Here is a 15,754-nt window from a genome sequence, read left to right on the forward strand (position 1 = left end):
GACAGAGACAGAAAGAGAGAGCAAGAGGGGGGGGGGAGGGGATCATAATGTTCTCCCACCCCTCCCCAATAACTTCAGTTAGAAAGGACACAGTAACACTATGCATTGTTGTACTGGTAAAGAAAACTACCAGACCCCCCACCCCCACTCCCCATCCCACCACTACTAATTTACCCACATACAAACAGTCCAGTTTTCAAATCTAATATACAACAATCACAAGTGAAATAAATACATTTTTATTAATGAAACAAATAACAAACAAGTGACATAATACATGACATTATACAACACTTATAACAGTGTCTCTATAAAAATGAGATATGATGTGGTAGTAATTAATAAAACTATTGATGCATATGTAAGTTCCCTCACAACTACTTGTCATTCTACAAGCATTTTTAGCACCAAGTTTTCTCCCCGATGTAGTGGAATACAAGTATTAAAGGGCAGCAAATTCAAATAAGATGGAGAATGTGGGGGCAATGATTTAAATATTAAATAACAGCTAGAAATATAGAAAAATCATTGTACTAAAAGGATTGTTAAAGTACCTTAATGCAGGTCCTCAGCTAGGGTTTACACATGAGAACAAATATGATCTCATCTGTTATTTATCTCGTAATTTCTGTTATATTGTTTTTGGTATAATTCTCCAAAATGTATCTTGGAGGTCCTAATTTTCCACACACTATCCCAAACTCTTTCCTCACCCCTGTGCTGTCTTCTTTCAAGCAGATAATGTTTTTTTCTTAGCAGGACATTTCTTTTATCTTGCTACTTTTAAAAATAACAGCAGGTCATATTTTACTTCCTATTTCGATCCTGAATTATAACTATCACTGGCATAGGAAACGGGGGGTCAAGTGGGGAATATCCCCCCACACTTTTCAGATATTTTGCTTTATATTTGCTTTATAATAGCATAAGTGTGTAAATATAAAAGTGTGCCCCCTCACTTTCTGGCACCTTCCTATGCTCATGACTATGGTAAATTAGCCTTTAGCTTAATTAAATTGACTGGTGATGAACAGCTGCTTATAAGATATAGAGGCTATTTTATGTTGGTTTTTTCGAATACTATTTTTATATCAACTCGTGATGTTTGCAAATCGTGAAAATATGGTTTTCACATATCATGAGTTGACATAAAAATTGTATTAAAAACCACCACAATGAAATGGTCTATTTATAATATACATCTTTCCTAATTTTGGATAATATCTTTTGCTTTTTGTTAATAGCTTTCTCTTATCATATCGAAAACACGTAATGCCATGATATATTTCTTCTGATGGAACTTTTCCAGAAGATTTACTTGACCATAGACTTTTTAAAAGAAATTTGAATAAAAATTATCTTTATTTAATTATTAAATTAACATTTATTTAATAATTAACAAAGCTATCCTCCCAAAACCCCCCCAAAAACAAAAAGAATCGAATGCCTTTTAATTTTAACTTGTACACTCAATGACAGGACATTGTGTCATCAATATTTAGCTTCGTATTCAATTCATTTTGGATATTTTATTGTAACTGCACTTCATATCCCTTTTTTATCAGTATAATTATTTAATTACATTTTTTTACCTTGCAAATACGATCAGATGCATTGATAATCATTAAACTTAAATACGAAGAAACAATACAAAGGGAGATAATTTAATAATGAACTTTTACAAAAATGTAAATACAATTTCTGTATTTTCACTGTAGCTAAAAATAAAAAATACAGTGGAAAATAACTTTTCACAGAATATCACTTTTATGGTTTCTTTAGATCTATATACTAGTATTTCATTGCTATATATATAATAAATGAATTTATGGGGCTCACACTTAATGCTACTCATGGCTTTTCCCCCATTATTTTGTGGGCGAGGGATCAGTGTTTTTGAGTGTCAGTGAAAGTGCAATTAAGGAAACAGTGGACGTGTCTTTAACATAGGGAGAACATAGCAGTCTGGTCCAGTCCGAGATCACAGGTTTATTATGTTGACCATGCACAAACAATAAAACATAAAAACAAATGAATATACAAGTAGATACACAATGGAGTTCAATTTATGGATATAACTAAACCTGTGTGTATGTAGATAAGAAAAGTAGTCCTTGTTGGGTGTGTGTTTGTGTTTGTGTGTGTGTTGTTCTCACACTATAACTTGCAATAACATCTCAAATTGTAACATAAGAACCACAAAAGTTTAAAAATTTTGAAGGTATAAGTTATAACAAATTGTCAATACAAGTCACACCAGAAAACCCCCTCCCATCATAAACCCGTCAAATCTGCTCAAGTGGCCACCTCTATAAAGTAGCCACCTGGGTTTAAAAAAAAACCCCAGAAAAACTTTTAGATTTGACAGAGTTCGATAAATCCGCTAGCCCCGACGCCCGTGGCTAGTGGTTTTTAAGTTTGGGCTAGTGAGAAATGCAAAACCACTAGCCCGCATGCTCGATCGTGGGTTTTTTCTTTCTTTCTTTTTCTTTTTCTCTGGGCTGAAATTTCGTTTAATAAATTTGATTGTGACGTTTGTCATCGAATAATATCAACAACGCAATCAGTATATAATAATAATCCACTTTACTTTAGGGGAAAGGGCAAAAACGAAAACGGGACAATGACGATGGATCACACTTGACAAAAGACCAAATGTACGACACGACAAAAAACTGAAAGTTACAACATGGTTTAAGTGTTTGTTTTATTTTACTGTTATACTCGTAAATGTGTAATGTTACAAAAATTATATAAAAATCCAGTTATAATTGATCAGGAATTTGGGCTAGTGCTTTATCTTGGTGGGCTAGTGGTTTTCACAAACCCACTAGCCCCGTGGCTAGTGATTTTTCAAAATATTTGTCATACTCTGGATTTGGTAATGAAAATGACTGGTAACTAAGTGGACCGATGAAGCAACACAGTCAGTTATAACGATTCAATCTTCTTTGTCTCAATTCTTCCAAATCAGGATACAGCCCTATAAAAAAACAAAGAGATGTAAAGCTACAAGGAAGAGTACTTTAAAGGAAGCTATTTAAGTAACGAAAGGAGCTATTCAAAATTATGTAATGCAAAATTTGACATTTTTACCCCATGTAACATTTTGTAATGCTAAAACACCCCCCTCCTCATAATTATAATATGTTTGTCAACCTGCTCCCCCCTGCTTTCCCTAGTATAGTCACATAACTTGACCAATATTCTTGGATTTTCCTTTTGTAATTTGGTTTGGTTTGATAATACATACTAGATATAAACAAAATCAGGCAAAAAAAAAAAAATCATTGACTGGTTGGCATTTTAATTTAAAACTAGAATAAGACATTGTTTTAAAAGTGTTATGTATTTTTGATTGTGATGTCTGTGACTGTGATCTTTGAACCATGTCTCTCAGGCAACTTTCAGTCTTACACATCTAACTGATGTTTGACACGTTTCTCAGTCTATTGTTAGTTTTACATACCTGATTGATGTCTGTAACTGTGATGTTTGACCCATGTCTAGTCTTACATACCTGACTGATGTCTGTAACTGTGATGTTTGACCCATGTCTAGTCTTACATACCTAACTGATGTTTGACCCATGTCTAGTTTTACATACCTGACTGATGTCTGTAACTGTGATGTTTGACCCATGTCTAGTCTTACATACCTGACTGATGTTTGACCCATGTCTCTCAAGCTATTTTTAGTTTTATGTACCTGACTGTGATGTTTGACCCATGTCTCTCAAACTATTTTCAGTCTTATACACCTGACTGTGATGTCTGTGACTGTGATGTCTGACCCATTCTCTCAGGCAATTTTCAGTCTTACACACCTGACTGTGATGTCTGTGACTGTGATGTTTGACCCATGTCTCTCAAACTATTTTCAGTTTTACACACCTGACTGTGATGTCTGTGACTGTGATGTTTGACCCATTCTATCAGGCAATTTTCAGTCTTACATACCTGACTGTGATGTCTGTGACTGTGATGTTTGACCCATGTCTCTCAAACTATTTTCAGTCTTACACACCTGACTGTGATGTCTGTGACTGTGATGTTTGACCCATTCTCTCAGGCAATTTTCAGTCTTCCATACCTGACTGTGATGTTTGACCCATGTCTATAAGGCTATTTTCAGTTTTACATACCTAACTGTGATGTCTGTAAATGATGTGTGAACCGTGTCTCTCAGGTCCATTTTCAGTTTTACATACCTGACTGGGATGTCCGTGACTGTGATGTCTGCGACTGGGATGTTTGACCTGTGTCTCTGAGGCTATTTTCTGTTGCCCTGGCAATTTGCTCGTCTTCACTCATTCCTTGACCGTCGGAGGAATGTTGTGCATTATTGAAGCTAACGTTAATAGTGCGAGGGGTGTACTGCTGTCTGTAATAATATGTCGTGGTCTGTGTGCGACTCGGCCCTGAAACAAAATACTTCAACTGTATACCTACATGTACACGTAACGGAGTGTCTATATGTGTTTATTTACTTGTAGGTGGTCTCCATACAGAGGAAAAAGCCGTAATAGCTCCTGCTATACATGGTGTTATTTACAGCAAATATGGCTACAGATTGTCAAACCTGTCTTAGTGCTATGCTATTGGAAAAGTTTTAAACCGTCATAAACTATGATGCCACAACGACGCATGCTATAGCCTAAGATGGTTTTACGATATTGTAACGCTAAGATAGCTTCGAAAGTCTGGGCTCTTGCTCTCAAACCTGATTTGAGACCTCGTATGTCATCTTCTTTATAACTGTACTTTACATATATATATATATATACACACACACACGTTACATATACAAATGCAAGTACATCTATCTATAACTGTACTTTACATATATATATATATATATATATATATATACACACACGTTACATATACAAATGCAAGTACATCTATCTATAAATGTACTTTACATATATATATATATATACACACATACACGTTACATATACAAATGCAAGTACATCTATCTATAAATGTACTTTACATATATATATATATACACACACATACGTTACATATACAAATGCAAGTACATCTATCTATAAATGTACTTTACATATATAGATATATACACACACGTTACATATACAAATGCAAGTACATCTATCTATAAATGTACTTTACATATATATATATATACACACACACACACGTTACATATACAAATGCAAGTACATCTATCTATAAATGTACTTTACATATATATATATATATACACACACGTTACATATACAAATGCAAGTACATCTATCTATAAATGTACTTTACATATATATATATATATATATATACACACATACACGTTACATATACAAATGCAAGTACATCTATCTATAAATGTACTTTACATATATATATATATATACACACACGTTACATATACAAATGCAAGTACATATATCTATAAATGTACTTTACATATATATATACACACACACACGTTACATATACAAATGCAAGTACATCTATCTATAAATGTTAACTTCACTACTTCACAGGTGGCCGATATAGGAAGGTTTGAAAGGGGGGGGGGGGGGGGCGGCGGCGGCAGAGTATTTGATCAATAACACCTCAACACATTTTAAACTACATCTATTTTGTGTCCAAAACATGGTTATTTTGACACTTGGACTACAGAGTAAGTGAGGAAATCAACTGCTGTCACACAAGCTTTATCTAAGGGAAATGGAGCAAGGAATCTTTTAAATGCAATTTCCCAGTCGAGACAATGCACACCACAGTACCAGTAAAATAACACTGGATGGGATTGATCCTAAAACCGTCTGCACCGTAACAACTGGTATATCAATGGTCATGGTATGTGCTATCCTGTCTATGGCACAGTGCATATAAAAAAATCCCTTGCAACTAACAGAAAAATGTAGGTTTCCTCTCTAAGATTATATGTTTGTAATTAACAAATGTTTGACATTCAATAGTTAAATGATTAATAAATCAATGTGCTCTAGTGGTGTTATTGAACACAACAAAATTTTAACTTAACTGAGCACTACCAAGGAGCTTAGCAGGTGCACGTGCAGGAGTTTAAGCAGGGGTAGGGGGTCTAGATTGTGGCAATCAAAGTTTATAAGGATTCCACGGAAAATATATTGAGAATGTTTTTTATTTTTTTTTGCTCGAGCAGAGAGGGTTTGGACCCCCAAAACCCTGCACCTGAACATGTGCCTGCTTTGCTACAAATGAATGTTCAACCCCAAAATAAATCATGTGTAAATTATAAATGTTTCAACGATAGCATTAATGACTTTTAAAGTTATTTAGAAATTAGCACAAAATAAAGTGTTTATATTACCTGGTAACAGAATCGAGTCCATCATAAGTTTGAGTGGTCCATGGACGTATAACAAACCCACAAGTATACCGGATAGATGACCTGTAGTAAGAAAGAACAATTAAAGGCGCAGATCCTAGTTTCAGCCCGTAAACATGGACTCTTAAGTTTAGTTAATCTACAAACATGCAATACACATTTGGATAAGGTTATAACAGAGAGAATCTAACATTCTGTGATGTTTAAACAGGGAAATACCGTCTAAAATAAATAGAGTTTGTCTCACTAACCACTACTTCTTAGACGAACGTGCGTTTTTTAGAAACTAAGGTCTGTCTCTTTAATACAGTAACAGGATTTCTTTTGTAAACTGATGAAAGAAAGAAATGTTTTATTTAACGACACACTCAACACATTTTATTTACGGTTATATGGTTAAGGACCACACATGTTGAGAGAGGAACCCGCGTGTCGCCACTTCATGGGCTACTCTTTTCGATTAGCAGCAAGGGTTCTTTTATATGCACCATCCCACAGACAGGGTAGTACATACCACAGCCTTTGATATACCAGTCGTGGTGCACTGGCTGGAATGAGAAATAGCCCAATGGGCCCACTGATGGGGATCGATCACAGACCGACCGCGCATCGAGCGAGCGCTTTACCACTGGGTTGCGTCCCGCCCTTGTAAACTGATGAATGCACTCAGTAAACTAAACAAGCGTTCTGAGAGCAAGTTCTGCTAAAGCAATTCATGTTCCCTACCGGGCCCACAAAGTAACGTTCAAGGGCCATATCTCTATTTCAAAAAAAGAGAGTAAATCACCATGAAAGTCAAATTTGATTTGTAACATTACATGATAAAGCTATATACAAAATTTCAGCATTGCAAAAAAAAAGGGGAAAAAAAGGTCCAGAATAGATATTGTAATATTCTTAGTTCAAGGCCCATGACTCTCTCAAAAATGGATAAATCGCAATGAACTTCATCTTTAACAGTACATAATATTAAAACTATATACAAATTTTCATCTCAAAATCTCAAGGCATGGTGTAAAACTATATGTGGGACAGACATAAGGATGGAGACGAAACCTATAATCCATTCCGGTTGGAACGGTAGGGGACTAATAAATGAAAAGACCTCTGAATTGCAAGTCCATTTCAGCATGCTTGCATCATAATTGTACATCTGGGTTCAAATTAGGAAGTACCTGTAAAACATGGCGTGTTGTTCTGCTAAGTCTAAACAATGGACTGCTGTCAATTGACATTGAAGGCCTCTGAGAATTACAATTTCTCTAATTCTGTTATGAAATTAAATTCAGGTAACTCATTTCCTTTTTTGCGTAATCCATTATGTCCATGTAAATAGTGTACACAATTTAATGCGCGAATTAAATATAGCAACTCCAGCAAAAAGACATGCTGTTGGGGGGGGGGGGGGGGGGGGGAATGGAAGATATAGTCCACAGCAAAAACAGTGCCATGGAGAATTAAAAACACCACTGCAATCTCCACAGCATTACCTATTACAGTGGGCAATTGCAAGAGTTGAAACAGGATAAGCAAAATTAGGTTTGCGTGAGCGATGCACAGATAAAATAATCACAGTCACTGTGTACATACCGATGAATGAGGCATTTGGATACACCATGGATATTAAGATCAGCTCCACCCAATAGATCCAGCGTGAGGGGACGGGGATAAAACCAAATGCGTAGTGCAGACCCGACGGCGTGTAATGTGTGGTGAGCACCTTCATGGCAAACAGAACACCTATAAATAGAACATGGAAAAACCTATTTATAAAGTGTCACATATATGTAATCATTAGAAATGCATCCAGGGTAAAGATCTATACGGCCATATCGTTTTGTATTCCCAACTTTGGAGTAAACAAATTCCAATCTGATTATAAATAATTTCCATTTTTTATTATTACATAATGTATCAATAAAGACATATTTTGAAAACGATATCTAACATTTAACAAATACCCTTTCTCTCCTAGACATTTCGTAATATTATAAAATAGATACATGTACATATAGTATTCGTCTTTTAAATTCTAACTTAGCTTAATAAGTAAAATGAAGCTAAAAGTCAAAGCCAAGGATGTCAAGTTAAATTTTCAAAAATAAAACCATGACCTGATGTGTCCCACGACTGATTTCTGGCTATCCAGAAATCGGCCTCGGGACAGACATTCTCGAAGCTATGAGCATGTTCAAAACGTCCCCGACCCGACCTTAACCTGAAAATCCAATGGCGCACGACGTGCTGTATCTGTGATCATCCATCAGCCCATCCATCAACATGCTGAGAATGACGTACACCATCCCGGTGGCCACCGTGAACACCGCCACGAGAAAGGCGAAATACGTGCTGCGGAACATCTTCTCCAGCATCATGCCCTTCCACAGCAGCGACACCATGTTGAAGTAGAGGTGCATGTCGTCGGCGTGGTAGAACGGGGACAGGAACAGCCTCTTCCACTGACTGTGGTAGTACAGCAGGTAGGTGCTGATACAGACGGCGTTGGCCGACGGAAAGTACTGTAACACGTGTTCAATCAGCTTGATGTAGATGACAACCTGCGCGGCGATCAGAGTCAACGTCACCGGTGGGATGTTGTACACGCCGACATTCATGATCTGACCTCCCAGCAGCAGCAGACCCAGAGGTCCACCTCGACGCCGATGTACCCACATCTGTGTTAGCTGGTGTACTTAAAATCTATAAAATCAAATAAAATATGTATACATACATTGTATTGTAACATGCTTTCTATATGAAACAGATCTTTCTTAAGACTGAGTCTGTTAATGGCTTTTTGGGAGTAATGTGTGTGAATTTTACAAAAATAAATTAAATTACATATATAGAAAAGACAACAATGTCACTTAACTGTACATAAATATGTTTATAGCAATGTCAAATGAAAATAATATCAAATTGATACACTGCTGATATAATAAACACTGTTCTAAACACACTCCCCCTGAAACAAATGGCATCCGGTTAGAGTATTGTAAAGTCGAGAGTACACAGTGTTACTTTATATGATGTCACATTCAACTGAGGTCACTTAAAAGAAATGTTTTGTTTCTGAAACATTTTATTACCTTTCTTTTGTCTTTAAAAAATATCCTTTTTTAACCAAATGACAAAGAAGACAGTAAAATTCGTAAAACAGTGAATAATGAAACACCATAAACATTTTTTAAGTGGTCACAACTGTGAAAAAGCTGAAAATCAGTATGGAACATTTAATTTACTGTTCATTGTTTTGACTTGTGGACCTACAGAGAGGGCAAAATAATCGATCACCTCTCCTGATCACTCTTTCTTTGGTGCAGTACATTAAAAGCAGAATGTCTGGCATTAGATCTCACTCTCAAGTGATCTATTAGTGTTTTATTTGCTGTTTATTTGATAAGACCCCCAACTCTGTTAGTACCCATTTAATTACTTATCGTGGCCTTACAGTCCCTCCCAATGATTCACAAGACTGAAAGTTGTCATTTTTGCCATCCAACCCAAACCATTTTTGGCTACTTCCATATTTTTGATAATGAGGAGTTTCGTTTCCAGGATGAAAACAGGGATTAGTGAAAACAGTTAAAAACTATATAAACAAACATTTTGTTCTGGTTATATCTGTCTGTATCGCATTATTTGTTTGAAATTTGTTTGTAACCTCTTGGCGTCTCTTCTGGTGTTTTTATTAGCAAAAACAATGACTGAATGGGATGCAGATAATTCGTCCTCTGGACGTTTCGTCCACTATTGAACTCGAGACGATTCGTCCACAACCAAAAATTGTTCTTGGACAATTCGTCCACTATAATTTTTGAGGTTAAATTTAGAACTTCCTCCACGGGTGCAGTCTCTGTGTATTTCCCTGCACCCACCTGGCATCCTTGTCTTCTGCCACTAATAAAGCTGGTCTGACCTACGGCACTAATGACCGCCGGTAACTAGTAGGGGTGCATAGTAGGTGGTTACAATTAAGTGCCTCTTAATAATGCCAGAAGTAAGTACTGAACACTCCCCGAAGTGGTCAGACTAAGCCCACAGCTAAAAGCTGATGGGGAATGGCAGGTGTGTGGCACATATAGCTACAAGGGAAAGAGTACCGTATTGCATTAAACACTACAAACGATGTAGTGCTAGGCCTGGATTCGAACTCCAGACCATCGGGACTGTAGCCGACCACTGTATCCACTCGACCATGCAGTGAATCAACAAGTGAAACTGCATTTTAATACTTATAAATCTCATAGGGTGTATTTTGACGGAATGAACCGAACGTGTACGGAATAAAACGAAGATTTAGTCCCATGATGCCTCATTCTGTCTTCTGTGCTATATTTCTTCCAAAAGCACCATCAAAAGCACCCGCGTGGAAGAAATTTTATACAGAATAGTCAAAATGTCTAATTTTTCAAAGGCAAAACATAGCGATACTGGATTACGAAATATAAACTTCATGTTGGTTTTACAGAACAAATTGTTTTAAAATATATTGTATATAACTATCGCTAACCCTAACCTTAAACTAATTCCAAGAAATATTTCTTTAAAATAGAGGTGGGGAAAATACGGTACTCTTGCCCAATAAAGTACTAGGGCTTAATGGACACAGACAGACAATAACAAGCTGATAGTGCCACTAAAATTTAGTTCATTTCATATACCATAGTAGTTTACCACAAAGCGAAAATAACGGACCATTTCAATAGCTAAGAAATATCATTTTAGATTTATTGGTCTAAATGTTGTAATCGAGTGGACGAATTGTCCGAGGTGGGTGGACGAATTGTACGGTGGACGAATCGTCTGTGGACAAAACGTCCCAAGGATTAAAGTCAGTATTACGCTATCATATCTAAAAATTGTCCATATATGAAATAGGTAGACATACTATACCTGTCAGAAAGTTATGGTAACTTACAATCATGCCAATCTGTCACCAAATTAAAACTAAAATAATTTCAAATTTGAAAAATAACTGTAGAAACGTACAAAATGAACGGAACTTGTTTTTAGGTACAAAAAACAATCTGTCTATATATCCCACTATTTAAATTTGACAGATATTTGAATGACATCACCGCAATCACTAAAATGTATTTAGTAAATGCGTATTTACAAACAAAATTACACGTGTAAAACAAAACATTATCTTCCGGTTACCATAGTTGGTTGGTTAGTTAGTACTTTCTCCCATTCTTAATCGCAGCACCGGTGAAATTAAATTTAAAGCTTGTTTTGTTTAACGACATCACCTTAGCACATTAATTTATTATCATTGGCTTATGGATGTCAAACATTTGATAATTGTGTCATAGAGTCTTAGAGGAAACCTGTTCTTTTTTCCATTAGCAGCAAGAGATCATTTATAAATTAATTAATGTTTAACAGTACCCCAGCACGAAAAACACATCAATTGTCTACTAGGTGTCAAACAAATGTAACTATAAGAAAAACAAGAAAAAGAGAAAAAAAAGATGACATTAATATATATTCAAAAGTTAAATTAGAACAGAGTTAACAGGTGTGCAAAAACATAAGTATCACAGATAAATAAATTAAAATGGGGAATAAAATTCAATATCTTTTAAGAATTTCAACAAATATATCTTTTCTAGTTTAACAGTCGTTTCAATGTGATCATAACAATCACCAAAATGTATTTAGTAAATACTTATCTACAAACAAAATGTGGCACACCCTCAGGGTCCACTGACAATGCTCACAATGAGTTGGAGGATCCTTCTTTAGAATAAATATGCACAACACAAGACTATATCATTCTTCCTGAACAGTCCATGTTAACAAGTTTGGAAGGTATGCCATAGTGTCTGAGTATCCACCAGAGCAATTCCCTGTAAATACTGCCAAAGGCTTTTTCAAAGTCGATGAAGTTGACATATACTGGTGAGTTCCAATCCTTGCTCTGTCCCAGAATCTGTCTCAAGGTGAAGATGTGATCTCTGCAAGACATTCCTTTCCGAAATCCAGCTTGTTCTTAACGCATATCATTTTCTAATGCGGTGGTTAGGCGACTATGAATGCTTTTGTTGAAGACCTTGCTGGTGAGTGACAACAATGTAATTCCTCTCCAGTTGTTACAGTTGGTAAGATCTCCGTTCTTTGGTAATTTGACTAGTATGCCGGTTTTCCAATTTGCTGGTATATCTTCTGTCTCCCAAATCTGCTTGAAGATCTCAGTCAGGATTTTTGGTGTTCCATTTTCTTCTGCTTTTAGCATTTCTGCAGTTACCCCATCTGCGCCTGGTGCTTTTCCATTCTCCATAGCGCTAATGGCATTCTTCACTTCTGTGAGTGTTGATGGATCAATATTCATGTCAAGGTCTTGGTCTGCTTCTAGAATTTCTGCTAGACTGTTTGGTTCTGCTCTGTTCAGTATGCTTTGGAAGTGATCTTTCCATCTGGCTGTCATATACAGATTTCTGTTCTCAAATTATAAATGACAACCTTCTTAGTGACCCTTTAAACATAAACACCGGGGTAAAACAAGGGTGTATTCTTTCACCGTTCTTGTTCATAATTGGGATAAACTGGATCATGGAGAATGTGGAACAATCAGAAAGAAAAGGGATCCAGAGGACTTTCACAAACATGCTCGAAGACCTGGATTTCGCAGACGACATCTGTTTACTTTCTCACCGTCATATAGACATACGGGCCAAGACACGAGACCTAGCAACCACTGCAGAGAAGACTGGACTTAAGATCAACATTCCTAAGACAAAACTCACGAATAAATGAACACCAAGTCCAACAAATCCATTATCCTCCATGGTGACAAAGTTGCAGAAGTTGACGACTTCACCTACCTTGGCTCTAAGATGACAGCCGGTGGAAACAGTGAAGCACAAATCCACTCAAGAATCTCCAAGGCAAGCCAGACCTTTGCATCGCTCCGAAACACCTGGAAAGCAAGCATGATTAGTTTGAAGACAAAGGTACGCCTTTTTACAGGGCTTCTAGAATTTGTTTTAAATCCACTAGCCATGGGATCAGTGAGTTTAAAACTTTACTAGCCACAATTAAAAATTAACTAGCCCTACTTTACGTTAAGTTAATACAATGTGACTAAATAATAGTAATAATCAGATATGTCACCTAAAAGGGAGATACATCTTAAAAACATTAACATTGAGGAGCTGGGACGGGGTCAGGATATTCATATTTACAAAATAGACTTAACTGCAACATTTGACAATTTTTATTTTACTAGCCGTCGGGCATGGCAATAGTAGTTATTTACTAGCCCAACACCGAATATCACTAGCCATGGGAGTGGGGCTACCATAATTTAGAAGCCCTGCTTTTTAAAAGCACTGTCTTAAGCACTCTACTGTATGGAGCAGAATACTAGGAAATGACCAAGACCATCGGGCAGAAGTTGGAGATCTTTCAAAATCGGTGCCTTCGCAGGATTCTAAATATCTTCTGGCCCAACATAATAACCAACGAAACACTCCATAAACAAACCTCCACACAGTCACTGGTATCAGAAATCAAGTGCCGAAGATGGCGCTGGATTGGCCATGTCATCAGAATGCCTCAAACAGCCCTATCAAGAGTGACATCCCGGTTGACCCCTCGAGGAAGACCGAAAGAAACATGGAAGAGGACAGTAGAGAAGGATATCCGAGAGGGCAGCCTGAGCTGGGGCTGCTGGAGAAGCTGGCAAAATATAGGCAACAGTGGCGATCTCTGGTTACAGCCTTATATGCTTCTTAGCACGAAGGGGATTAAGTAAGTAAGACCAGTCTATAGGAGGACTATCATTCTCCCAAGACTGACTTGACAGGATGGAGGTTACCGGCCTCGATGGCGTCGTGGTTAAGTCATCGGACATAAGGCTGATAGGTACATGGTTCGCATCCCGATACCGGCTCCCACCCAGAGCGAGTTTTAACAACTAAATTGATCGGTGTAAGACCACTACACACTCTTCTTTCTCACTAACCACTAATCACTAACCACTAATCCACTGTCCTGGATAGACAGTCCAGATAGCTGAGGTGTGTGCCCAGGTAAGGCACACCAACCGTATCATGATGATGAGGCAAATCCAAAGCAGGCAGCATATTAAAATATGCCTTTCCATAACCCCTGATGGCAACATGGTTGGCCACCCAACAAAATACCATGTCTTTTTTTGGCAATTAATAAAAAGACACACTTTAGTATCACCATCCCAATTATATTAAGAGATGTTCCACCATCATATTTTGGGTGGGTGGGGGACGACACACACACACACACACACACACACACACACATTATATATATATATATATATATATATATATATATATATATACACTGTATATATATATATAAACCATTGCTGATGCTACTGGATAAAAAAAGTGGGGCACACGTCCGCACCCCATGGCCCCCACCCAACCCCCGCTTCCTTCGTCAGTGTACAATCTCTGTACAGTAGATGTAAAATCACCCAGACAAAGTCTTAGTCTCTGGTTGTGTATAGGATCTACCATCTGTAACTACGATGTCCGTGCATGACTCGTATACATAAATCTGAAGGACAAAACCGCAATACGTGATGAAGACTCATATATTCATAATGCATCCATAGTCAAGTGGGGTGGCATGTAGCCCAGTGGTAAAGCGCTCGCTTATGCGCGGTCGGTACGAGATCAATCCCACTGGGCTATTTTTCGTTCTAGCCAGTGCACCACGACTAGTATATCAAAGGCCGTGGTATGTGCTACCCTGTCTATGGGGTACTGGTGCATATATAAAAGATCCCTTGCTACTAATGGAAAAAATGTAGCATGTTTCCTCTTTAACACTATATGTCAAAATTACCAAATGTTTGACATCCAATAGATAATGATTAATACATCAATGTGCTCTAGTGGTCTCGTTAAACAAAACAAACTTCTGCCATAGTCAGGTTTTGATCTCACTAGGGTTCTATACAGACAGGGCGTGGTCCCCATTATGTATATCTGGACGACAAAAATGGTTTCCACGATCAAGACCGTATTTCTGCACAGTGCCAAGTCCAATGGGTATTTGGCAATAGTGGTTGATTCCACGAATCTCTATTTAGTGTCTCGTTTATATGCACGTTCCCAGAGACAGGACAGCACGTACCACACTGACAGCCTTTGCTATACCAGTCGTGAAGCACTGTTTGGGACAAGAAATCCAATCAGAGAAGGGTTCCACAAGGTAATTCGATCCTACGACACAATCACCTCAGTCGAGCGCTCCACTGACTTGTCGTAAATAATTAAAGGGACATTCCCGAGTTTGCTGCATTGTAAGATGTTTTCGACTAATAAAATATTTCAACGATTAAACTTACATATTAAATATATTTTCTTGTTTAGAATATCAGTGTCTGTATATTCAATGTCTTTCGAAAAGA

The 15,754-nt window shown here is 37.2% G+C and overlaps 1 protein-coding gene across 3 annotated transcripts; it reads right to left on the bottom strand.

Moving 5' to 3' along the window:
* Positions 1–2,855: 2,855 nt before the first annotated feature.
* On the bottom strand, positions 2,856–11,507 carry LOC121371337 (rhomboid-related protein 4-like). 3 transcript variants are annotated; one of them, XM_041497162.1, is made up of 6 exons: positions 11,338–11,507; positions 8,564–9,045; positions 7,936–8,085; positions 6,328–6,408; positions 4,211–4,420; positions 2,856–2,983 (listed from the first exon to the last, which is right to left on the bottom strand). In XM_041497162.1, the coding sequence occupies exons 2-6, from the start codon at positions 9,018–9,020 to the stop codon at positions 2,928–2,930; spliced, it is 954 nt and encodes a 317-aa protein (XP_041353096.1). In that variant the 5' UTR covers positions 9,021–9,045; positions 11,338–11,507; the 3' UTR covers positions 2,856–2,927. The 3 variants fall into 3 exon arrangements, with proteins under 3 accessions (XP_041353096.1, XP_041353104.1, XP_041353088.1); XM_041497170.1 differs by having other exon boundaries at positions 11,267–11,507; XM_041497154.1 differs by having other exon boundaries at positions 11,242–11,507.
* Positions 11,508–15,754: the final 4,247 nt, after the last annotated feature.

The sequence above is a fragment of the Gigantopelta aegis genome, chromosome 1 (assembly GCF_016097555.1).
Source record: "Gigantopelta aegis isolate Gae_Host chromosome 1, Gae_host_genome, whole genome shotgun sequence".
NCBI classification, from domain to species: domain Eukaryota; kingdom Metazoa; phylum Mollusca; class Gastropoda; order Neomphalida; family Peltospiridae; genus Gigantopelta; species Gigantopelta aegis.

What these genes read in the sequence shown, in the direction of transcription:
- LOC121371337 (XM_041497162.1), bottom strand. Translation starts at nt 9,020, where the DNA reads ATGTGGGTACATCGGCGTCGAGGTGGACCTCTGGGTCTGCTGCTGCTG. An exon ending in GTGCGCCATTGGATTTTCAG is followed by an intron (nt 8,086 to 8,563) that starts GTTAAGGTCGGG and finishes TTCTATTTATAG; the next exon opens with GTGTTCTGTTTGCCATGAAG. An exon ending in GTCACGGACATCCCAGTCAG is followed by an intron (nt 2,984 to 4,210) that starts GTATGTAAAACT and finishes GTTTTTTTATAG; the next exon opens with GGCTGTATCCTGATTTGGAA.